Source organism: Coloeus monedula, assembly GCF_965178545.1.
Source record: "Coloeus monedula genome assembly, chromosome: 10".
NCBI classification, from domain to species: Eukaryota; Metazoa; Chordata; class Aves; order Passeriformes; family Corvidae; genus Coloeus; species Coloeus monedula.
The window spans coordinates 10,232,157-10,256,946 of record NC_138790.1 but is presented as its reverse complement, the minus strand read 5'-3'; the positions used below and the strand labels follow the sequence as shown (position 1 = coordinate 10,256,946).

The 24,790-nt window shown below is 42.0% G+C and overlaps 1 protein-coding gene across 7 annotated transcripts; it reads right to left on the bottom strand.

The window, feature by feature from the left end:
* Positions 1 to 299: 299 nt before the first annotated feature.
* Positions 300 to 24,136, bottom strand: MFF (mitochondrial fission factor). Of its 7 annotated transcripts, XM_082288147.1 has the most exons (10): positions 24,005 to 24,136; positions 19,457 to 19,674; positions 18,419 to 18,591; positions 17,362 to 17,450; positions 13,843 to 13,917; positions 10,547 to 10,705; positions 8,229 to 8,246; positions 4,915 to 4,977; positions 2,679 to 2,763; positions 300 to 2,314 (listed from the first exon to the last, which is right to left on the bottom strand). In XM_082288147.1, the coding sequence occupies exons 2-10, from the start codon at positions 19,671 to 19,673 to the stop codon at positions 2,183 to 2,185; spliced, it is 1,011 nt and encodes a 336-aa protein (XP_082144273.1). In that variant the 5' UTR covers position 19,674; positions 24,005 to 24,136; the 3' UTR covers positions 300 to 2,182. The 7 variants fall into 7 exon arrangements, with proteins under 7 accessions (XP_082144273.1, XP_082144274.1, XP_082144275.1 ...); XM_082288148.1 differs by lacking the exon at positions 8,229 to 8,246; XM_082288149.1 differs by lacking the exons at positions 4,915 to 4,977; positions 8,229 to 8,246.
* Positions 24,137 to 24,790: the final 654 nt, after the last annotated feature.

Here is a 24,790-nt window from a genome sequence, read left to right as displayed (position 1 = left end):
AAACGCTCCCGGCCGGGGCAGCGGAACCGGGGCCGGGCTCTGCGGCCGCCGGACAGCCCCGGCGACATGAGCGAGGACAGGAGCGGGGCAGCTGCACTGCCGGGACTGCGGCTTGGGCCGCTGGGGTGTTTCGGGTGGGACCCTCAGGCTGGGCGCCCGTCAGCGCTCAGGCCGCGGCAGCGCCGTGGTGTGAGCGAGCAGCTGGCAGCGGGTCCCGGGGCAGCGGCACTCGCCGAACGTGCCCCACGGGCGGCTCCTCAGGTGGCGGCGTTCTAAAATCTTTGAGTTCCATTCCCACGTGCAAGACAAAAGTCCGGTTTTGTGCACTTAAAAGAAGCTTTATTTATGACTGTCGCCTATACAATTCTTTGTACAATCGCTCAGCCCTCATTTGCACCCTCAGAGTTCTTACAATACACCCTCAGTGCAAAGGTCATGATATAAAATGGAAAATGCAGAAAACGTGCAAAGCAGGCCTGGCCCTTTTTATCGTCTTTACTGAAAGACAAAGGCACACACTTGAACATTCACGGTAAGAAAACATGCACACCAAACAACCCTATGGAATCACAGAACACAGTAAACAAAGCTCAGAAAAAATATATGCCACAGTCCCATGGGAGAAGCCAAGGAAGCAGGTACAGCAGCCTGTACAGCAGTGCAACAGCCACACACTGAGCCCAGTCTGACTCCACATCACAGGAAGGGGTGAGAGCAGCATTCCTCTTGGCATCTGCAGCACTTGTATCTAAATCCTCAGGCCTTCTCACGCTGCTGCTCCCGGAATCCACTGTCCAGGGCACTGCGGCACTGCCCCCGAGCCCCGTGTGCAAGCCCCAGCAGCGCCCTGGGTCCCACCGTGCAGGGGCAGCCCGGGCACTGTGCTGCGGCCTCAGTGCTGCGGGGTGAGCGAGGACAGCGCTGAAACAGACTCCGGCTCCTTCTCCTCTGCAGCCGCTGTGCATCATCCATCCTTCACCCCGCTGTGCCCTGCTACAGCACAAAAAGGGTCCTGCACAGGGGGCTAGGTCCAGCTGTGCATGGAAGGTTCCCTCCGAGCAGCGTTGCGGCGTCACTGCCGGTCACCGGCACACTGGCACGAGTGGTTCCCTGCTCCGCGGGGAAGGGGCTGCGGCTGCTGCAGCCGTTCAGGGGCCTGAAGCCACCAGCCTGCAGGGAGCTCCCTCAGCACCCCTGTGCCCGTATCTACCAAATAAGGTGGATCACGAGGCTGAGCAGGGGATGTTTGAACTGACCCTGGTACCAGGGCACTCCAGGCTGGCTCCCCATTTCTGACACCTGACACCAGCACCACAACCCGCAGGGGATGGCAGCCTGCACTGGGCTGTCACACGCCCCCCTGCTGCTTTAGAGCTGTTCAGGCCACTGCCACTACTTACTTCAAAGACTAATAGCTTAGATAAAATCTCAGATAAATTCTCTTAAAATGATATTAAACAATGGTTTGGAGCTGGGCTTTTTTTGAGAGAGTTTTATTAAAGATACTACATCAAAATCTTGTACTCCATAATATGTTGATCACTCACAGACTGACTTGTTTAAAAATGTATTTTATAGAAAAACATCTGCAAAATTAAACCTAAAAAAAATACATATTACACACCTCTGGACAATCTGCATGTTAGCAAAGAATTCCTTTTATTATTCAACCTGAACATGTACTTAAACAAGGAACATACTCATGAAACAGGACACACTTCTTGATTATGGCCCACCTCAAACTACTTGGACTAAAGGAAAACTAGTGCAATTGTTTAATTGCATCTAACAACAGAACAATAAAAATGACTTTTTATTCCTTTTTGTTTTTTTTTTTTTTTCCCAAACCCATTTCATTTGTTCTCTTCGTTCCACAACAAAACCTCCAGTGGCTAGTCCTGGCGACTGCTGTCACACTGCATAAAGCAGACTCCCCATGGGCTGGTCCATGTTTACACAGAAGCATGCAAAGGAGGATACTGCAGCATTTGCAATGCAAATCTATTAAATACATTATATAACTGAACAAGGTGTCCCTTTAATACTGCAATTCTAGAGCCTTTATCTGTGGTAGAAGTTTCCAGTGTATTCATTATAAAACAGCATACAATTCCGAAACAAAAACAAGGAATTTTGCAAATTGTTTGTGTTTTCAACTAGTAAATCTTTCCGAGAGCTGTGTCTAGCGCCGAAACCAAAGCCAGCTATTGAGTAGCCAGAAAGCTACAGTAATGGAATACATGATCATTTCCCTCTTAGCACGCTCTTTGTTCTCTTCTTCCAGGAGCTGGAGACGGCGATTAAGTTTGATTATCTAAAAACAAATACAGGCTTTTGATATTTCATTGAAAGTTGCCACACCTTCTAGAAGCTTCCAAATAACCACGTAAAATTAGTATCTCAAACAGATGGATGTTAAACAGTTGATAATTTGACTTTCTGTCTTCAGTCAGTAGTGACTAAATCTTACAGTCCCTCATATTTAGGAACAGAAACGGAGTCAGATTCTCCAGATTTCCAGAACAATACATGATATGTGAGGGCAGTCCAGCAGGGGCACAGAGAGGAGCCCTTGCCCTGCCTGCTGTGGATACCTTTGTAGTCATAGAGAAAACCTCTTTCCCCATTTTACCACTACAGCTTTGTCCTAATACTGTCAACTACCGTGCTTTACATACCTGTCTTCGTAAGGAGGCAGCATCTACAACTGTCATGTCATCTGGTGTTCCCTCGAGCGTCGTATCAAAGTTGGAGAGACCATATCTATCAGAGAAAGGAGAAGGTTCAGCTGTCTCAGCCATCCAGATCATGCCATATTTTATCAACATTCTAGCAGGTGAATATTTTGGTGGTGATGGAAAGAAGAATTAAATTTTTTTTTGCAGCTGTTACAGAGCTGCATTTCAATAGGATCCTAACTGTGTAAAGCACATATGAAGTGGGTAAGTGCTTGACTAAATTCGGGTTGGTTGCTCTCCACACTTAAATATCTTTGAAGATTCTCTACACAGACAAACTTCCTGCTGACACACAGTTCCTCAAAAGACTGTTTCCAGTTATTTAACTGATTCATGAAACCTGAACATTGCCTGACCTACAGTGCCAAAGTTGCAAGAGACCTGGCAAGAGTAGAAATAACCAGGGACTTGCGAAGTGTCTTCTTTAAGTACCTACTTAAATGTCCCAAGGGGACACTTACTGAGATTAAGAACTTCAGTCACATTAATTTCTGTATTTTAGGCAGAGAATCTGGCAAACAGAACCCAGTGCAGAGTTACTCACTGCTTGCTGAACTGTGTGCATTAGAAAGTTTGTTCCTAGGGCACTCTGAGTTTTCTTAATGCAGCAATTCAGAAAGAGCATTATTGCAACTCCAGGACAAGTTAAATAAATACAGAACATTTATTATCAGTTAAAAAGTGGCAGAAAGTCTACATAGGTATGTATTTTCATCATCCAAGTGCTATCTCTTAACCAGATTAATTTCCAACAACTAACAGGTAAAAACAGTTCCTGATCCCCCACCTACCCCTGAGCTTCTCACTTTCTATCTTAAAACCTTTGTTTCCAATATTAGCTCCCGTTGACTTCCTTTCTCATTAGGACCCGTGAACAACTGCTGCAAACAGCTTAGGAAATGGAACAAAATGATGCCAAGGCTACCAAATTGACAATGAATACACCTAAAAGAATGTTTAGCATTTAATGACAGTTAATGGTCAACTTGAACTAACGAGAATATGAGCAGAATTCCTGGAGCTTGCAGAATGCACTTAAGTGCAGAAACTAATTTTGCACTGCAGATTCTTCCATCACGTTCAAGAAACTGCTCTTAAATGCCCTCAGCTCAAGCAGCCTCTCTTACCCCAACAGACAAATTGTCACGTTTCCATGTATCACTGCTCATCAATACTTTGTTTCTCAATAATAACTGCTATTGCTACATGAGAGTTGCACTAGTCTGGACTTCAATAACAGTGAAATCCTTCAGATCTGCAAAAATATAAATCAAGTTTTCCTTACTCTACAGGTCCTCTGAAAGCCAAAGAAATTTCTGATAAGGGTCTTTTTGTAGTTATTTTTTTATTAGTAGTAGATGCACCTACGGCTCTACAGCACAGTTGTCCCTCACCCTCCCCTGTGAGAGGCAGGAAGGGTCAGCATTTCAGTGAGATGCACATGCCTCCCTCCCAGCTCACATCACAGTGTATCATTGCTGCTCTACAATTTCCAAACCATTCCAAGGGTTAAATCAAGAGGGTTACCAGCAAGAAACCCCTTGAGATGTCTCTTGGGCCATTAAAAAAACTGAATTCCTGAGTTAGAGAAGAATCACCTGCTTGAATTCAATTTCTACTTAAGCACAAATCTAAACCTCCATTTTAATGAAAGCACTGAAGTCTAAATGGCAAATGGGAAAAATGGATGTGAAGGGACTATTTTTTTTCCATTATCCTGATGATGGGATTATGTGTCAATCTTTTACCCAGTTCCACTGACACGATGTCAATCTGCCAAGACAATGAATGGCAGGGAAAAGGCATCCAGCTACACCCAACAAACAATCACAGGCATGTTACTGAGAGCACCTCCAAATTAGGTGAGGTAAGGCCAAATTTTCTAGCAAGCTCCCTCTTAATAGCAAATACTGGAACTATATAGCTCATATAATGTAAGAGCCTCCTGTCACGCATTAACCTGAGTCAGAGATCTGCAGCACAGTGTATCTCAGACAACTGAGATCTGGGCAGGTGACTTGGATGGGGAAGGAATAAAGGCCTGAAATATCTCAAGAGTTGAGACGCAGCATAAAAATGAGCACTGTGTTTTAAAATAACATCACTGGAAAGAGGGGAACAGAAATCTGAATTTTAGAATTAGTGGATCATGACTTAACAAAAAAATGCTCTTTACCTGGTGTTGTCATGATGAGGGTTAGAGGAAGTGGTAGCAGCTGACCCACCACGTAACATTGGCCTACAGCAGGATTTTGTAGATTGAAAGCACAAGACAGAACCAGGAAATGACAAACAGAGATAAGAGGTAAAACACACAGAACAAAGGAACATCAAAATACTTCCAGATATACTCTATAATGTTTCAATATACCTTCTATAATTTATTTTCTGGTAAATTGCACTTTCATATTTCTCTCATTCAAATTTAATCAACACTGAATGTTTTTGCAGCTAAGATATGTAAGCAAATTTTTCATGAAGCAGCTTCATTTACAGAAGACAAACTATTGGAATAGAAATTTAGGTGACTATTATCAGCCTTATAAGCTAATCATGGGAAACTTCAGGTTAAAAAATAAAAATTTTACCCCCCAAATCTAAAACCTTACCCAACAATAACAGGAAAACAATAAATGTACTACACATACTTATAAAAACACTTTTAATCATCCTCTCCTCCCTGTAGGGAAAGGGGAGATTTGTCTTTCCTGTATTCATCTATGTTAGATGTAATTCAAAAAACTTGGGCTGGTATCCTAAGGGCCACAAATAGTCTGAAGAGAAGTAGATCTCTCCAGGGAGAAGTGACTACAGGCTTCAGGCAGATGTCTGAACATCCTTACAAATGTTGCTCTTTTCCTTTTTCTTTCTGGGCAGAGAGGAAGAAAAGGTAGAGCTTTTTAAACTGCTGCAACTTTCTAATATACATGAAGTTTGCAAAGAGAAGTTACTGTACTACAGTTCACAGCAGATGAGAGGACCAGCAGTACCCTCTGACAAGCTGGCACCTCGAGTTTCCACTGCCTCTGGTAACGAGGCATTAATGTTCCACATCACAGATGTGCAACAAACTCTGCAGGAGCCTGAAATCTTTTTTCAATCTCTTTCATTTTCCCAATGCCAACTGGAGATACTTGTACCATGCATTTAACCTACATATACTGCAGGCTATAAAACTGAAGACAAAGAGAATCTGGGTATGAAGATCTTTCCAGCAGGTCTGTGTAGGAGGCAGAGCTTTGGTACCAAGGTGGCCGGGAGAATGCTGTGGCCTGGCCTGAAAGCCAGTCAGAACCATGCAAAAATATCACAACCACCAGCCTCACTTCAAAAGATCAGGATCTAGGAGCCTTGGCAAACTCTGCTACCTGAGGCACTATTTACTGGGACTAGGTCCTACTCTAGTTAGCACCATAAGTACACACCACAATGTTCTCCTCTCTAGTACTTAAGCCAGCATGACGTGCTTGACAAAACAGCAAGCCCCAATTCTAATACATAAAGAATGTTCTTACCTAAACATACAAGATGTATCAAAAAAGTTATCAAAATAAAAGGTATTCCTAATCAGAGAAAGAATTCAGCTGGTCAAAGTCTTGTCTGACAGATGCTACAACTAAATACTTTGAGACAGAGTAAGAAATCAAGCACACAAGCTATGGAAAAGGTCACAGAATTTCTCTGAGAACTTAAGTCACCTGTAACTAACTGGCAGATATGTGAATGCCAGGGCCACTATCCAGCAGGCATTTCCCACACCATCTGACAAAGGACAACATTTGGATTCTGTGTAATGAGAATAATAGTCTCAAGTGCTCTCTAAATTCAGCCTCTGTGCCATCTTTTGGGAAACAAAGTTTCACAGCTGTTGTAGAATTAATCAATACTAATTTACAACTACCTTTCCCAAGGAAAGTCACAGGCTGGGAGACAGCTGAGGGCTACAGCAAGGCACAAACCCAGAGCACTCTGGGATCTGTGGGAGTCTGGACTTTAAATTAAAGACCAGTCTTTAATCCCACTTCCCAACACAGCCAGGCTGTTAAGAAGCTGCATGTTGTTCCTTCCTTTTCTTTACAGTTCACATTTTATTTCATTACAGGTGGGCCCAAAAGTAATACCACAATATTCCCCCACCTCTTCTACACTTCTACCTGCTTGGTTTTTTATATCAACAGAAAATTGATTACATAGATCACAGTGGCCTCGTAACTGAGATCCTTACCCCAAAATTAGCAGCAAGTTTTTTGGTAAATAGAGAATGCACAATATAGGCAAGCTATTAAATGCATGGCCTTCTTTAAAAAAGTAAGTGTACATTAAAAAAATAGGTGTACATTAGAACTTTGAAGTTTCTGGCTACTTCTGTCAATTCCATCCTAAACACTAGTGTCTGATCAGAAGAAGCCATAACTCCAAGGTCATGTGTACTCCCTGCAAATACAGCAACAACCTCAGACTTGAAGGGAATGCACAGGAATACAATTTAATACCAGTGGGCAAACAGGAAGTAAGGCAAGGAGCAACTGAATCTGGTCTGTCTTCTTCTGGTTCTACAGTGATGATGCAACCCTAAACACATGGTCTGGGAGGGAAACAACAAGGGGTGGACAATCCAAGAACCTGGTCCAGCTTCCACCATTTCTGTGCCTGTGGCGGGGACTGGGGCCAGCACACACTCTTTGCTCAGCAGAGGCAGCAGCTGTGTTCACCTCTGGCTGTCCTTTAAAATACCTCTGCAAGTCTCAGCAAGGCTGCAAGAATGGGCAGTAGGATAAAGGGATGTGTTCTGGACATGAACTGGGCGAGCTTCTGAAGTACAGACAGGGCAGTGGCTGGCTCAAACTGCTACCCCTGCTTGTCTCAGTGCTGCCAGCAGTTGCCCCATAAAGTACAGCAATAGCTGCTGCCTTTCCCAGCCTCCTTCACATCTGCACACCCATCTCATTTCCGTCTGAACTATTATTACCCCAGGCCAGAGTCAAGTGTAGCCCTCTTTGATGGTCCTAACTCGCTTCCCATTTTATTTCTACAATGAAAAATATCATTAACTTTCTCAAGATAAAAAATGATCTTATAAAACCTCAGGTTATGATTATGTGGGTGAAGTTTGGCATTTTAAAAGGACAGTGGCTTTTTAGAAAGGGCTATCCTAAAGAAAGGAAATAATAAATTGCCATGCTCTTTCCTCCTAAATAAAATGTACTGAGACCCAAGAGACAAAGAACAGTTTAGACAAAGTACAGATTTCAACACAGCTCTATACAGGTATGAAATTGTCTGTTTTTCCTGCATTTACACATCACTAAAGTCTCCTTAAATGCATGGAGCTTTTTTGGGCCTTGTCTGTTTGGCTGGTTTGTTTTCAGATTTTTTTCTGCTGTCTAGAGCATAAAAAATCAGTCTTTAAAGGACACTAGGGGTAGGCCCTACAGTCATTCCACAGAAACTGAAACAGAAAAATGGTTAGAACTAGAAACCAAAACTGACCTATTGTCCTTGTCCAAGCTGAAGGAAATGCAAGAGTAAACAGTGATCATTAAATTTGTGCTCATTTAAATAACCCTTTATGTGAGCAGTGCTGGCTGAGCTAGGCATAACTCATTATCTGCAGCAGTACCATCAGCACCTACCGTTAGCAGTTTTAGTAGATTAGAAAATGTTTGGAAAAAAGACAAGCTATAAAACAAGTTAAAAATATTTTCAGTGAGTAACATACAGTCAGATCTTGTTAATTTTAGAAGACCTCTTCAAGTATTAAGCATAAAATGTTAAAATAGGTAAGGCTTTGAGATAGAAAGCACATTACACAGAGCAAAAGAACAGAGTGCAGCTTTGGAGCAATTTAAGATGAACAATATTTTGCAACCATGCAAGTGGATCATCCAAATTTCACATTCCCACGCCAGCTGTAATGGTGGGTGTCTAAACACCCAGCCACAAAGAATACACTTTCACCTTATTGAAAAGTTCATTATTTTGGCACCTGTGGCTAGAAACAGGTTTCCCATTCCTTCTAGGAAGGTTAGCAAGAACACCTTAAAAATTAACTCCAACCAGCATGAGTAATGCAGCTTTTGAAGTATTCAGAATCCTAGAAATTTTCTGATAATTGAAGTAAGTTGAAAGTGTATGTATGTATATGCATCTGTTTTCCAGAATCCAAGAAAACGCAGGCAAGAACATGCATAAGAGAAGCCAGGAATAAAACCTGTTAGCTTCACTGCAGGCTGGAAAAAGGGCTACAGCTCCAAACTATATTTTAAGAAGGACTCTTGGCACAGGATCCATAAGTACTACTGCTCATAGTATAGTTTCTTCTTATCTGGGAGCTTTAATTTGGCAAAACAAATTTATCATTCCATACAATTTTAATATTGTTAAGGAAAAAACCCCAGTATTGATGCCCAACTGTTGACAGGCATCAAAATTAACAGCTACAGCCTGGCATTTCATAGGATTAAATAATTCATTAGTTAAGCACTCAACTCACAGTATTTCAAGGGACTCTATGCAGCTGATTTTGTTTGTTTTTCTGCATCCCAGTTTAAGAATACAATGGCCAGCAAGACTGGAGTTCTTTACAATTCAGGAATGTTAATATGGGCATTTATGTATTGTCAGGTCGGCAAACACAGTGAGCTACAGGAGGTGCCAGTTTGGAAAGTGACTGCAAACACACAGACATTCACAGTAAGATTGGCTTGATAGTCACATTTCGTTACCCAAACAACTAGAAAGCAAATAATTTAAACTTCACACTACAAATAATAAGTGTGCTGCTGGGATATTAGCAGAGGCAGATGGCAAATTTCAGAGAACTTGCTAGCACAGGCCACACTGAAGGGCTGCAGGAAAAAGAACAGTTCCTCCCAGTGTTCTTACCAATTATTTCCCCTAATTCAACCTCCTGGCAGAGGTCTGAGCTAGCCCTACACTAGAGACTGTGTGCAATTGTTACCTGAACTTCTGTGCTGGCATACAGCTAAACTGAAAATTGCTTTTGGTAAATGAACATTGCCATTGTTAATCCTTATGAATGTTTCTATAGTGTTAAACATGCCGTTCCTGGAACGCTTCCAAATCCCAAATCCAAACAGTGCAAGGATACACCAAGCGGGCAAAACCCACTGAAGAGAATGGAAATAACTATACAGGGATTGCCATGAGGCTTGTTCTGGCTCATTACTCTCCAAGTGTCAGCTTATCCATAAAATCAGAGACAGCAATAATCAGAGCAGCAACTAACTCCTCAGTGTCCCCTGCCTTTCTTGCTCTCAGCATCCAGCATGGCCACCAGAGAGAACCATTCCCAATATAAACCATAACAGTTTCAAGTCTTGACACATTATCAAAAGTAGTCTACAATGCCTTGTAATATTCTACCCTGTTTCTGCACATTTGTTTTAATGATTTATGACATCATCAACCCAATCTTATTGATTTGCACCACTGCTCACCAAAAGAAAAACAGAGACAAGGCCTTTAAATTTGCAGGTTTGGGGTCGAGTATTAATTGCAGAAAACACTGATAATCTCAAAACAGCAAAACCCCTTGCAGCCACAGGCTAACCCTTCCTATTTAGATTTTTATTTGGAAGGAAACCAAAACAATCCTATATTTGAAACAGAAGCATTTTGAAATGTGAATTTTGGACATTTAAATTGCTTATGAATAGTGAAAGCAAAGGAAAGCAAAAGCAAATAATTTCATCTCATCATTTTGTAAACAGAAACCAAACTCCACTAAAAAGGAGAAAAGAAAAACAAAGCAGCAGAAGCTGGCAGAATCAGTGACAACCAATCACCTGCGGTTTTCATCCAGCACATCCAAGACCTGCTGGTAAGCCCTACGAGTGGAAGACTGGATAAACGACAAAATGCCACGAGCAGAGTAAAGATTAATTCCATCTTCAGGTAACATATTGGGAGGACAGACACGAGCCTGTTGCAGTGATGGGGTCACACTGTTCATACAAGCACAGTAAACGAAGAGAGAAATACTAAAGTCAGATTTTAAATTAAAAAAAAGCTTTTCAGATAGACCCCATTCCAAAATGCTTATTGCTTGCTTTTGGTTTACCCTTCTCCCACCACTGTAAGGTAACACTCCCAAATTCTAGCAGTGTGGGGATTATGAGCTACATTTACATACGTTCATCAGAGGCAAACACAAGTAGTAATAAGGACACAGTTTTGATCTGTTATACAAGTTAGTTCTTACAGAGTGCATGTACAGCTAAATCTGTACCTGTTGAAGTCAGTGTTCAAGTCCCCACTGACATCAATGAGAGGAGTGTTTATACAAGCACTGGCATTTTAAGAAAATCCTACACATCATGTCTTTTCAAAAACAAGCCTTTTTCAATAAGGACATCTCACACAGAACACTTTCAATAAAATTTTTTGGAAGCTGTGATCAAGATAGTATTTTGATTTGCACATGAACAAGTTTAAAGGCAAACTGCAACAAATTCCAAAAATAATAAAAAATTCACATCCCAGTGACAACAAATTACATGATCTAACTTGTTGACTATGATGCAAAAAATATTATTTAAAATATGCAGGACTGGAATTCAAACATGGCCATTTGGATTATACAAAACTTTTCTATCAGAAAGAAAATAGTTTTGATAAACTGCCTATGATTTGCTTATGTTTCTTTACATTCAAAGTGACTTTATTCACATTTCCTGCACACATCAAGACTTAATCTTGATTTAATCTGGAAACTTTAATTAAAGATGAGATGCTTTTTTAATAGGAATTAATTTGTGTTAACTTAATTGTAAATATTAACACACATGCAAACCAAGTGAGAGCCACTGTACTCGTTAAATCTTGGGTTAGCTTTTATTCCTAGATTAGCACCTATATTTCAACATATTTCCTTGCCACTTGTGCTTTGCTACACAGCTTTGGATTTAGAATGTCAATCTTTTTGACCTTGGCATTTTAATAAAACACTAATGCTGAGTACTTGGAAGATGGTTTGGTATTTGGCTAATCTCTAGCTGGGTCAGAATTCTGTGGATACTCTTACTTTGAATAGAGCTGCTCTGCAAGTGGCTGGCAGCAAGATCAGAGAGCTGAGTAAGAAAGGAAGTTCCATTGAACAGACTGAATCAAAGAATGTTACATGAATGTCACCTCACCCACAGAGGAGTTCAGCCATCCTGGGCCTCAAAGAACATTCAAAGACTGCAGCAGCTGGTGCTTGGCTGATACTGGTCACTGTTTATTACCTAAAGGGTAGGTATCTTTTCATGCTCCCATAGGCTACATTTCAATAAATATCTGGTTGCTTCCTTACAGCTTTTATTGTTCTCCAACACTTGTAGAACCCACCTTTCTTCTATATTTATGATGACTTCTACTGTGTAATCAATGGTAGTTGTCACACCCACGTATTTTACTCTGGAATTACTCTAGAAATGCCAATATTCAGTAGAAAAATAGCAAGCAGCAGGGGCAAGTTCAAAATATTGCCACTAAAATGAATTTATCAGAATTTTTAATCCTTGAGGATTTGCTGGATTGAGGCAAATGAGGGAAGAGTTAAGGCTTGAACTCACAGTTATGTTTTACATTAAAAGTAATTTCTCCCGTTCATCACTTCAGAGATTTACAGAATAGGGCGAAAGACAACTTAAAAAAAAAACCAGGTAGCAAATAATATTTAGACATATTGCAAAACAGAAGACATTGTGGAATTCCTGCTGTCCAGAATGGTATTACTGTAAATACTATAGCAATGATATTTGCATACAAAGACTTCTGTATATACTAAAAAAAATTCTAAAAAATTAAAAAGCAAATGCAAAAAAACCCCAGTTTAACTAAGACTGTACGGTTCCAGAATTAAGTTACATGTGCTGATTAAATTCAAAGTGTATATAGTAAGGAAAAATCACAAAATGAGAATAATTCTGTGAAGGGCACAAAGGCCATGACTGAGGGGTGGAGAGAGAAGCAAAATTTTTCTTCTATTTCCCTTTTTCAGGATTTGAAATTACTGTCCTGTAAACATACGGTAGTCCTCTGGACTATGTCAGAGACCATGAAGACGAAATATAAAGCAATTACCTAACACACAAATCAGCCCAGATAACATAAGAAAAAAAAATCTCTGCCATAACGACAACTCTCTAATATGTAGTATGAGCACTTATCATTACACATGGTGGCTATCCTCATTTCCTCCTCCATTTCTAGTTAAATGGTCTTCTCGCAAGTATAAATTTGTTTCTCATTTCTGAAAAGAATTCTTAAATACAGCTCCAGCCACTTACTTTATTATTCCCTGATTACAGACACCAGTCAATTCCAGGGCTTGGAACCAAACCAAACAACATGAAATTACAGACATTACTATAAAGAGCACAGTAGCCTTTTGCCATATGCAGAGGTTTTAGTTTAGCAGTAATCTCCCCTAAACCTTCTCAAAGCATTTATGATGTACACAGGTTTTATTTCAGATATTTCTCTGACTTGCAGTTCTGGCAGTATCCAATGAGAAGTAAACAGATTCAACTTATTAAGGTTACTTTAAATTCAAGCACATAGACAGACATGCACACCATCACCTTCTCCTCCATGACTTGCATGAAGAACAGAATTTCTCAAACTGTGAAACTGAACTCTCTAGAAAGATGTGTTATTCTAAGGAAAAGGCTGGAGCAGAATGAAAATTTAGTGCTGCTCACTTTTCCATGCACTTTTGGTAGTTTGGTGACCTCCAATACAGAAGGGGAATCCTTGCCTTCAGCATTGGCTGGCAATGACCAATGAAAAGCTTTGTTTCTCCAGCTATTCAAAACCAGCCAAAGAACAATGAGTCAAACAAACTAAAGTTATTTTGAAATTTAACTGTCCCTTTCATTAGCTGTCAGGTGTTTTTCCCTATGCTCTTTACAGAGGGAAACAATTTGGCCAAGTTTGAGAAACCCTGAAGCAAAATTAGAAACCACACATTCAGTGTAGCTGTTTCAAATTTTATATTCTAAACTACAGCTACTTAGTCAGAATATTAGTACTGCAGAGAGCTACAGAATTAAACACACTCTTGATTTTCATCATTTCAGGTAACATTCAGGCTTACGTGCAATCCTTAGTCGTAAGAGGTGACTGGAACCGTGGCATTTTATTTCTTGGGACAGTATCTGATCTGTGCCACCTTGAATAATAATTGTAATCTCTTAAGTAAGCATCCTTAGAAATAGAGGGATTGTAATTTAGAGAGCTGTCATTATTGCTGCACAGACAGTTATTGTACCAGCAGGTACTTGTTAGTCCCAGGATTTCTAAGAGCATTAGAGAATTACTGACTTTAGTGAAGCCCAGCTGCCAAAAAATCCTCAGAACTGTCTCTGCATGCAACTGGATGAGAAGAAGAGAAAGACAATGGAAGAGAAACAACTACTTGTGCCATGTCAAGAACACTGTGATAGGGAGCCCAGCCAACTCTCAGCTGCACCTGACAATCTATTCCAGAATGTTTAATTTTGTCACTTTGTAAGTCAAGCACTGGAATTTCACACAGTACATCTGCATATTTTGTCCAAGGAGGACAACAGTGTGCTAGATTAAAACTTGAGAACTATAGCCATATTTTGACAACAAAGGTTTTAAAAGGCAGTGCTCCAAGTGCCTCTTCACTGGAGTCCTCATCACAGCATCTGAGCAGCCCATCACGTGGACTTCCTTTTTTATTTGAAGATGCGAACCAGATTTCACACAAGCAAAGAAAGAAGAGCTGATTTTTGCCAAGGTAGAGCACCACAGCATTTGTTAGTGCAGAAGTAAACCATTTTTTCAGCCAACAACACCACATATAAGAACTTTAGGAGCAGCTAGTTTATTGTATTTTTGTATCACTGGAAAAATTAGTATTTCCAGATGGTAAAGGAATTTCAAGGTGATATAAATGAGGCAACAGGTGCACAATCACATTTTCTGTTGTGCAAAGAATAGATTTACATGAAATTTGTATTTTCTTTTGCAGTTTACACTCTATGTCCGGTGGGCTTAAATTGTGAGGAAACAAGAGCCAAGAGGTTATTTTTTCACCAAGTACAGAATGCCTGGCTTTTCTGCATTTTTGGGAGCCACACAGGTTCCACTGTGAACGTGGGTGTTTTTACAGTCTGAATCCACAGAACATTCTCCTGAGAATTAGCCAGGTACAAAGTCACATCCTCCACTTGGAAACTGACAAAACCCAGATGAGGGAGGAATGTCAGACTCAGCATCACAGAGTGCCATAGCATGTTCGAAGTGATTTCTTTTTTTTTTTTGATCATATTGTACCAGAAGAAGCAATTATGACAAAGAAAAACGCCATTTCTAGGAACCACTGTGATTTCAAAGCAGATGATCTAACACTAGACTCAGTATAACTTCTGTCATAAGAAAACAAGTGCTTGGGAGGACAAGAGAAAAATGAAGTGCTATTAAAATACATTATCTGCAGGTCAGCAAGTGCAGAATACTGCAATGAAGAAGGATATCTTCCACATGGGCAGCAGAGAATACAGATCAGAAGGCTCAATATAATCTAGCTATTATTTTTCATACAAGCAAGAGAAGAGATCCTGGATCAATCAAAAAGATACAATGGAAAGTGCTTGGCATTGGAATTTTGATTCATTTGACAGACCTTATCAAGACTAGCGTGGGCATCAAGAGAAGAAAACTAATCTCCAGGTGTGTCATAATTTCCTGGCTTTTGTAAATGATAAACTGAGTCATGCCAGCTGCCAGTTATATGTTCCTTGATCACAGACTTTTTAAATTTACAGGGTTCCAGGTAGCTTATTGTATTGCTAAGCCTCTGAAGGATTGAAAGTAGATTTAAAAACTGTGACAGCAAATAACATGCAGACCATGTAAACCCAGTAATTCTATATATAACTATAGAGTGACAGCAATGCACATGGGTGAATTTTACAGATTTAGGATTTTCAGATTCAAGAAGCCCAGACAAGTGTGAGAAATCTGACAGCAACTATAGGCAGAGCTGATCTTACTATTTTCTCAGATGGCTGGCATGGCCCATGACTTCTGGAAGACTAAACTAACACGGGAAGCAAGTGAAAAGCAATTTCAAGAAATTGCAAGAATTTCTTTACCATCTGTTTTTCCTTTTAAGTGCAATACATCAAAGACTGGCAAAGCAGAGCTGGCAGCATCAAAGGGAGGAAAGTTTCCCAGGAAGCTCCCATCACATGAAGACCATCTACTCCAGCATGTACCATGTCCAAGCTACCAGATGGGCAAGAGAAAGCCATTCTGAAGTGACATTCCAGCGTGTCCAGTCCAATGGGACATAACTGGGTAAGTGACACCTGGACACCAAGGAGGCTGAAAGAACACCCAGAGACTGAGCTGATCAGGAGCTTAAAGATGGGAATCTAAGTTTTGCCAGCTCAGTAAATATGTGTGACTCTGCAGACCTGAGCACCTAGACATGTGCAATCTATAAACTTGTATGAACTGAAAGTCTGATTAAATAAGAAGGGCAAGATATGAAACAATATTTCCATAAATATCTGGAAGAGAAGGAGAACTGTATCATGTGTGGAACATGCATCAGGATACATTTCACCTGTTTTAGCCAAACTAACAGGTGGTCAGATTTGTAGCACACAAAGTATCTCCTAGTGCCCCTGCTGTAAATAGAAGAAAACAGGCATTTCTAGGACATAATTCACTTGTTCTACTTTAGACTAAAAATAGGTAGACCCTAACTAGGTTATGCACTTATTTCCCTCTAGTCACTGAAAATTAAGTTTTATGGTGATTTAGCGACAGTGTTATTCAGTCTACATCGGGACAGATGAATCCCATCTTTTAAATTTTAAATCTGAAGCCTTTTCTTAGGCAAGTATTCCTTATGGCAGCCATATTAAAATTCATATATAAAAGATTTCCAAGTGTTACATTGCAAAACCAGTTATTTCCATGTGGAAAGATGCTGCCACCCAGAATAAACCATGATTAATCCAAGACTATAATGTCTAATAAAAATTTACAGACATATGTCTTCAGAAAGTGCCCTAAGAACTGCTACCTTGGATGGTAACAATAGATGAAGTTTCCAATTCTAAATGTTCCTTGCCATTTTGGTCAGAGAAGATTAGTATATATATACTCACAGATTCCAATATATGAAGCACAGTGACACCAAAGAAAAATTACTTATTCTAATATTTATGAGGAAATAAAAATATTTCTTCTTCTATGAATGAAAATCATTGTAATATCAACAGTGAGAGAACCGGGAACATTTTGAAGCACAAAAACCTCAATTTCCTGAAAATCCAGGGGAAAAAAATATTACACCAACTCAGAAACTGAAAAATATCCTGAAATAACAATTCATGGTAACTGGTGAAACCAACTGCGAGCCCACAAACACTTCCACCCATTCACTGCAAGAAGCCACCTCATTAAACAAAACCCATCGAAATGAAGAAAAGTGCTGGCATTATAATAGTTAAAATTATGTACTTGCCACAACATACAAAACATTAGTTGGGAAAAGCAAAGAGAAGGTAAGGAAAAAAGGCAGTGTGTCCCAAAGCTGCAGCAGTGCCCGTGCAGGTGGGGCTGCACTCACATGGAATCATTGCGGGCCAGTTGCCCATTCTGCCGCGTGGCGTTTTCGCTCATGGAACGCTCTCTCTTCAGCCTTCCCACCGAGCGCACCTGCAGCAAAGGAGGAAAAGAGACATAAAAGCCAGAGAGTTCCAGCACACAACACTGTGCACTGGAGCTTTGTCAGTCAGATGTGCCCTCAGATACAAAGCCACATTTCCATGAGTTTCACAGTGGTTAGGAAGAAAACAACTGATGACAGGATCTGATGCTGGTACATGTAAAATCAGGCTCCAAACTTACTGCAACCCTGTTGTTACCTATCCATTTGATCTGATGTCAAAACTATGAACCAACAGAATTTTGAATATTCTCTGGAGATACTCAAAACCCTCTGGACACAACCGTGAGTAACATGGTCTAGGATGATCCTGCTTGAGGGAAGCTGGACAAGATGACCTCCAGTGGTCCCTTCCAGCCTTAACCATTCTGGAATTACCTCCTATCACCAGAGATAAACATATTTCTATTGTATTTTATAAGTCTATAAAATACGCAGTTTCATAAATAATTATCCATGTTTTGTCAATTGCCATTATTCACTTGGATGCCAATGTTATACCATTCTTTGAAGCTGGTTTTCAGGGTTTTGTTAAAACTCATTAATTCTGTGTGGTGTTATATCATCTAGCTATGAAGTCCAGAGTTCAACTATATACATTACAATGTCTAACTATATACAATTGCAAGAATCTTACCTTTTTTCTGATACTCTGTAAATAAACCTTGCAGCCTTCTCTTCAGCGCAAGGATTTTTTTGTTAGAAGTATTCTGGGTAGTTCTAATTATGATTTTATTTTTGTAAGTAGTGAGTAAGCTTGCTGAGCATGGCAATCCCAGGCCATCTGCCACTTCAAAGTCTAATCAGAACAACTATAGTGCTAATAACAATATTTTTCTATTTTCCCAACATATGTCAGCACCAAGTTGATCTGCACGACAGTAGAGAAATCATTGGTCATTTCACTTTCTTTAGTAGAATGCTTCTCATCTAAGGAAAAAGCAAAATAAATACTGGCCTCTTCACTTTGAGGTGTCTGCTGTGGAGGTTTTTCTAGGTCCAAAAAATCTAGCGGTTGATCACTAAGAGAAATAACACGGGGAGGAGTTTTCAATGCCAGTGGTTTGAATGGAGTAGACTGAAGAATGTCAAGGTCTGCTGGTCTGGAAAATGGAATGTCTTCACTATTACCTGCAAGAACATCAGTTGTCAATAGAAAGCAAACTGTTCTGAGGCCTGAGGGCCAGTGCTACAGTTCAAAAGAACATCACAGCAGTTACCTCCTCTGCCTATGCCAAATGATCAAGTATAATCTTGTTTAATAGGTCTTTTATGTTAAAAACTACTATTAAAGTGCTCATAAAGACCACATTATTTGACACTTATTTGAGCAGTTTCTCTGAGAACAATGATCCTGAGTAACCCTGAACCACATCAACTGTTACTGCAAGTGAGGGCACTCAAGACACAGTCCTGTCAGTGGTGTACTTGATTGGGAACATCAAAGCATAAAATATATGCATGTCACACATTTTGCAAACTGTAAGACCTTCAGCAGTTCTGGATCTGTCACTGTAAAGCCCATGACCACAAATACTAAAGTAATGTTGACAGAGTCTACTCAACAGACAGATTCTTAACAAAATTAGCATTCTGATTAAAATCAAACACATTACAGATGACAAATATAGAGCACATCCCCAAAACTTGTTCTAGTTACTTCAGCTTACAGTTATTTGCTAAAAATTAGGTGTAAATCAATAAACATTAATTTTTTTCATCCAAAAATAGCATAGTAAGATGAAACATCAGCAATTAAACCTTCTGTTCATAATTAATTCATCAGCTGTCTCCATTATAAGCTACTCCAAAACTATTCGCGAAAACATTTTCAGAGCTTAAGAAACTTCCCAAGTTAAAGAGCTTTAACTGTTTGAACATCAGAAAGCATTCTACAGGTTGTTCTTTTAAAAATGACATATCAATATATATTTTTTCCATCCAGAAATCTGGGGAACTAATTTAAGGTTTCACCTGCACTGCAATGCAGACATACCTGCCACTACAATCCGCTCTGGAACCTGCATAGTTACACTGGCATTTGGAAATCCTTCCTGGCTGCCCTTCTCCAGGTCAGCATTCTGAGGAGCCACTTTGAGCTTCTCCGGGACTCTCATGCGCTGGCTGATGCCCTCGGTGTATTCCATCTCGTACTGCAGCCGGTTCATCTCTGCCATCTCGGCAGCCGGGGAGGGGAATGCGGCCCCACTCATTCTGCCAAAGGGAAACCAAAACTCTCAGAGCAGTACAGGAACCCAGCAGGAAGTATGGAAAGGAAACACTTTCTTCTGATTACCAGGGAAGTAGGAGATCCTAACTGAAGAGTCTTATTTACAGGAAGAAATTATGCAATAAAATTCATAGGAAGTGTAGTAACAAAGTGCTCAGAGGTGCAGGCAATGAAAGAAGAACAAAGTGATGCTGTAGGCAACGCTCAAATTGAGGGTCCTCAAATTGAGCCATAACAAATAAAAAAAAGGCAAAACAAACCAACCTAGAAATTCTGCAGATAAGGTACTATTCCTGCACCGGCTGGCAGAAATAGAAACATAAACAAACACATCAAAGAATTGGCAGGGTTGATAGGAAATCTATTCAGGATTGGTGAGAGATCTAAATTATTGATTTGCATTTACACAAATCCAGTATACTGGTAGTTGAGAAAACGGCTGAAGTCTCAAAAAACTGCATCTTGAGGCAGGGGAATGACAAAAAAGACTCAGTCTGGGCAGCAGCCCCCTGCTCACTGTCAGTCACCCAGATCTTACCCCACCCTACAAGGACAAAGTTCCTTATCAACAGCCTGTCAAATCAGCTTAAAACTGAGAATATTAATAACCCTTCCCAAATGCAGCAATTCTTAAAATTCTCACATTTTTCTGTAAATTAAAATCTTACTTTTGCGGAACTGATACAAGATGGGGAGGAGAGAGAACAAGACTTTATTTAAACTTGAAAGAGTTTGCCAATACTTTATATATACATTTTCCGAGGAGTGGGATCTCATATGAAGCAGTGGAGGAGCTTCCTAGAAACTGGGCTGTGAGAAACTGACGAATGCAATTGCTGGGAGCTGTGTCAAAGACCAAGGTAACTGGGGGTTTGAAGTTAGATTTAAGGCCAAGAGAAAAAGAAATCCTAGAGCTGCACTGGGGGGGGTGGCTGGAAGGGAACCTCAGCTGGGAGAAGTTGATCACATGCAGTGGCCCTTGCTGATGACTTAGATCCAGATAATGGTTATGGGCTCAGTTAAAGAGACCCAGAAGCTGCATCTGGAGTAGGGCTGGAAAGGGGATCCCAGAGGAAACAGTGAGCTGCAAGAACTGGTTGTGGGAAACTTTTCATCCAGGCAATGGCTGGGGCCTTGTCAACAGCTCACACTGAGGTGATGGTTATTTTTAGGGTGAGGATAAGAAGACAAAGTTTCTAGACATATATATACATACACAATATGCAAATACAGCTTTCCTGGCAAACCTGCCTATGTGAAGCATGAAATCTTTTAGTGGTGTTGCTTAAGTAGGTCCCTAAATGAAGTAACCCATCCTGGCAAAAAGGCAGGGTTTGCCACTAAAATTGCAACTACATTCCTTTACTATTTTTGGCAGCAAGGCCACGTCTGCTGCTGTGTGTGCACTTTGCTGAGCTGAACGTGCAGAACTCTGAGAGCAAAAGGCCTCAGTGCAGAGCAGCCACAAGGCAGGTGAGACAGCCCACAAGCCCTCCCTCCCACCATCTCACACAAGCAGTACTTCCACATTTATCAATAAAACCTTGAATAATAACCTTCAGACAATGGAGAGAAGCACAGAGAAGGATCTGGATCGTGTAACACACAAATACACACAGAGTATATCCAAGATGTGATGCACCTGGCAGTCCATCCTGGGAGCCTCAGGGTTATTTGCAAGACTTACTATCACCACAGATCAAATAAAGTATCTCATTAATCTAAAGTGTCACTGTAGCACAGTAGGAGAAGGGGTGATCAGGGAGCAGGCAAAAAGACCACTGTACAACCTTAAAAAAAGGTCTATATAAACTTTAAAAAAATTAGTTTTAAAGGAGATACTTGAAGTGCTGCAGATTTACTCCACCTGTATTAATTCTCACTGTTTGTATCAAGTGAAAGAAAGTGAAACAAACCATTTCACTAGAATAAACACTTTATAGCAGTTCAAGAGGTGCTTAAGCATGTCACTTCAAAATTTTTAACCTTTTCATATGGAGTTTTTTCATCCATGGCCTTTGCTTTCACAAACTAGATTTGTCCCTCTTGCAACATGTGTGCTAGATCAGCCAGTGACATGAACAAAATATGCAGCCTTCTGAGATTTCCACATTCTAAAAGGTGCTTTTCATTTTAAACATTGTCTGTGATCAGTAAAGCATTTCCAGATCTAATAAAAATCACAATGTCAAGAGAGAGACCAAATTTTAAGAACTTACAGTACCCAGAGTACTGACTGGCAACAGCTTTAAGCACATTTATTGCTCACACAACTTCACAAAAGGTGTCTCCCTGCTTGCTCACTTTCTCATTTTGAAATACCTGGACGGTTTTAGGGAGCAAGCATCCCTGCCCTGCAGCAGTGTTTGCACCACAGCTTCCCTACAGCTTGGCGTGGCTTTTGGACACAAGTCTGCACAACAACTGCTTTCCAGCTGCAAGGTAAAACCTACACAAAATCAGACAGCAGCAGAAGAGTCACTTTATAAAGTATTTATAAACTAAATGACACTGTTTAGCAGTATTTGCCAAGGACCTACAGATACAATACCTCGATATCTTCCTACTCTTGTCTACTTCATGTCACTGAGAACTGGATTTGCTGTCAAAGCGATTTCAATTTTTACTCCTTTTCACAAGAGAACAGCAAAACAAGAACCAGTGAGATCTCAGCAACAAACACTTTAATGAAGCTTCTGAACAAAACAAAGTTATGTTTTCTACAATGTTCTTGTTACACAAAGCATTTTACAGAAAGTATTAATAATAAATCAGGGAGATTGAGGATTTTAAAATTGATATTTACAGGACTAAGTATCTCATAAAGAGGTATGATAATTGAGAATGATAAGACAATAAAAATCCAAACACAAGATAAATAGAGAGAGAACAGCTGAAGTGCAAATGAGCATCAGCAGCATTAACTGAAAGAGATAAAGGAAGGAAGAAATCCAGAGGAGAAGGCAAGAGAGAAAAAGAGGTTATAGAAAGTGAGTTATATGTTCAGAAAGACACAGGAGTATCTCCTTCTCCCTCTCCTGAACAAGAACATCAATGGAAGAGTTGAGGACAAAGCAATGCATACAAATGTGAGGGATGACTGTTTGGCAGCATTCTGGCCATAATCAGACATGGCCATATCTGTGCTGCAACGGGGAATGCTCTGCACAGTGTGGAGCCCCAGATACAAGATGAGCTCTGGTAACAGTACAGCTCTGCCAACACTGAGATCAGAAGAGGTTTTACAACCCACACCAAACTGTAGTTTCTCCAGCTCCATTACTGTTTGTTCCTGATGTGGCTACTTCAAGGTCTTCTGTTCCTGTGCACGTAAGCTACAAAGTGTTCCCTTGGCAAGAGTGCAGATATCCTTGGACAAATAAAAAGGGGAAGAGGAAGACCCAGAGCAAAGTTAAGGATATGAATTAAGGACCCAAAGGACTCTATTCTGGAGCCCTACAGCTGTAAGAATATAGATCAGAGAGGCTGTAAACTAACAAAGCACAAACAGAACAATCTGAAGGAAAGGAGCACCAGGTGTAGGCTAAACGTTGAAAGCTGTTCTGCAAAGTACAGTTACAGGTGCTGAACTTAACACAATACACTGGTCCCTTTCTCTAGCACTGGGATGACATCAACAAAATGTACCTATTACAGACGAGCAAGGCTACACAATCACAAAACACTAAAGGCTGCATTTTTTCAAGTTTGCTTTACTCCAGCAGAAGGTTTTAACACAAAACAGGCTTTTTTAAGTAAGAAAAAAAATTACTGGAGAACGTTAGCAGAAAAACGTCACTCTGACAACCATTTTTCTGAAACACCCAAATATTCACTGTGCTGTGGCGGCATTTAAGAGCATTCGGCAATAGAGGGGGGTGTAGGTGCTTCCTTCCCCTTTATAGAGGGGTCATCTCGGCGGGTCAGCCGGTAATGTCCGAGGGAATGGGGGACCCCGCGGGCTCGGCGCTTCGTCCCCTGAGCGTCCCCGGGCGGGTCGAGTCCCCGGGACAGGCCCTTGTCCCGCTGCTGAAACGCTCCCGCGACACCCGGCAGCGCCCCCGGCCGCGGGGCGAAGCCCGAGGGGCCCCAGATCGGGGCGAGGGGCAGTGCTGGCAGCGGGGAGACGGGGCGGGACAGGCCCTGAGGGGGCCGGGGCTGAGCGGACACACGGCTGCAGGCAGCGGGGGCACACGGGCTGAAGGGGCTCCGGCTGCGAGAGCGGGGAAGGGCCAGCTGCGGCCCCGCGGACAGGCCGAGCTCCCCAGGCGGAACTGGGGCCGCTGCCGCGAGGCCCCGGCGGTCCGTACTCACCCCGAAAGGCAGGAAAAGACAGGGGAGCGCTGCCAGCCCGGCCCGGCCGGGAGCGCGTCAGGCACCGCGGCACCGTGCCCGCACCGCGCTCCGCTGCTCAGCCGCCAAACGCGACCTGCGCGCCGCCATCGGGCTTCCGTAAGGGCCGCGCTCACGTGACTGGAGGCGGGCGGAAGCGGCTCCGCCGGTGCCTCACGTGCGAGGGAGCCGGGGGCAGCCATGTTTAGTGAGGGCAGGTCTGGCCGCGCAGGCGCGCTGGGCTCCCCGGCAAGGTGACCTGCGGCGGGCGCTGAGCGGAGCGGGCTGGCTGTGCTTTGTCCGGGGTTGTGCTGCGGCCGGTGAGCCGCGCTCCGTGCGGATACACGGAGGGGTAGCGTGTGCTGCGTGCGGGGAGAGCGTGTCTGGGTGTGTGCTGAGCCCTCGGCACGGGCAGGAGCCGGCGCACTGCAGGGCACGTCTGCCCTGTCACAGCCCGTTGTGCCCTGAGCCGCTGCTCCGGGGCAGCCGCGCTGAAACAACCCCGCTGCTCGCTCAGCCTCGCGTCTGGCCGGCTCTCGGCTCCCGAGGCCCTGCCTGGGCCACACCAATCGCCGCCGCGTTACCATTACAGAACGTTTGTCACCAAGCGTGGGTGACAGCCATCCACCGCTGACAGCCAGCGCACACGCCAGCTCGGACCCGCAGAGCACTGGCTCCCGACGCCGCTAAAACGCTTCCGAGGGCACCACTAGCTGACCTTCCTGAAACTGACTCTCAGAGAACCTAGGAGCAGCTGCTGCTTCGTGG

What these genes read in the sequence shown, in the direction of transcription:
- MFF (XM_082288147.1), bottom strand. Translation starts at nt 19,673, where the DNA reads ATGAGTGGGGCCGCATTCCCCTCCCCGGCTGCCGAGATGGCAGAGATG. An exon ending in CTGGCCCGCAATGATTCCAT is followed by an intron (nt 13,918 to 17,361) that starts GTGAGTGCAGCC and finishes TTATTATTCAAG; the next exon opens with GTGGCACAGATCAGATACTG. An exon ending in CTTACGACTAAGGATTGCAC is followed by an intron (nt 10,706 to 13,842) that starts GTAAGCCTGAAT and finishes TTGTATGAACAG; the next exon opens with TGTGACCCCATCACTGCAAC.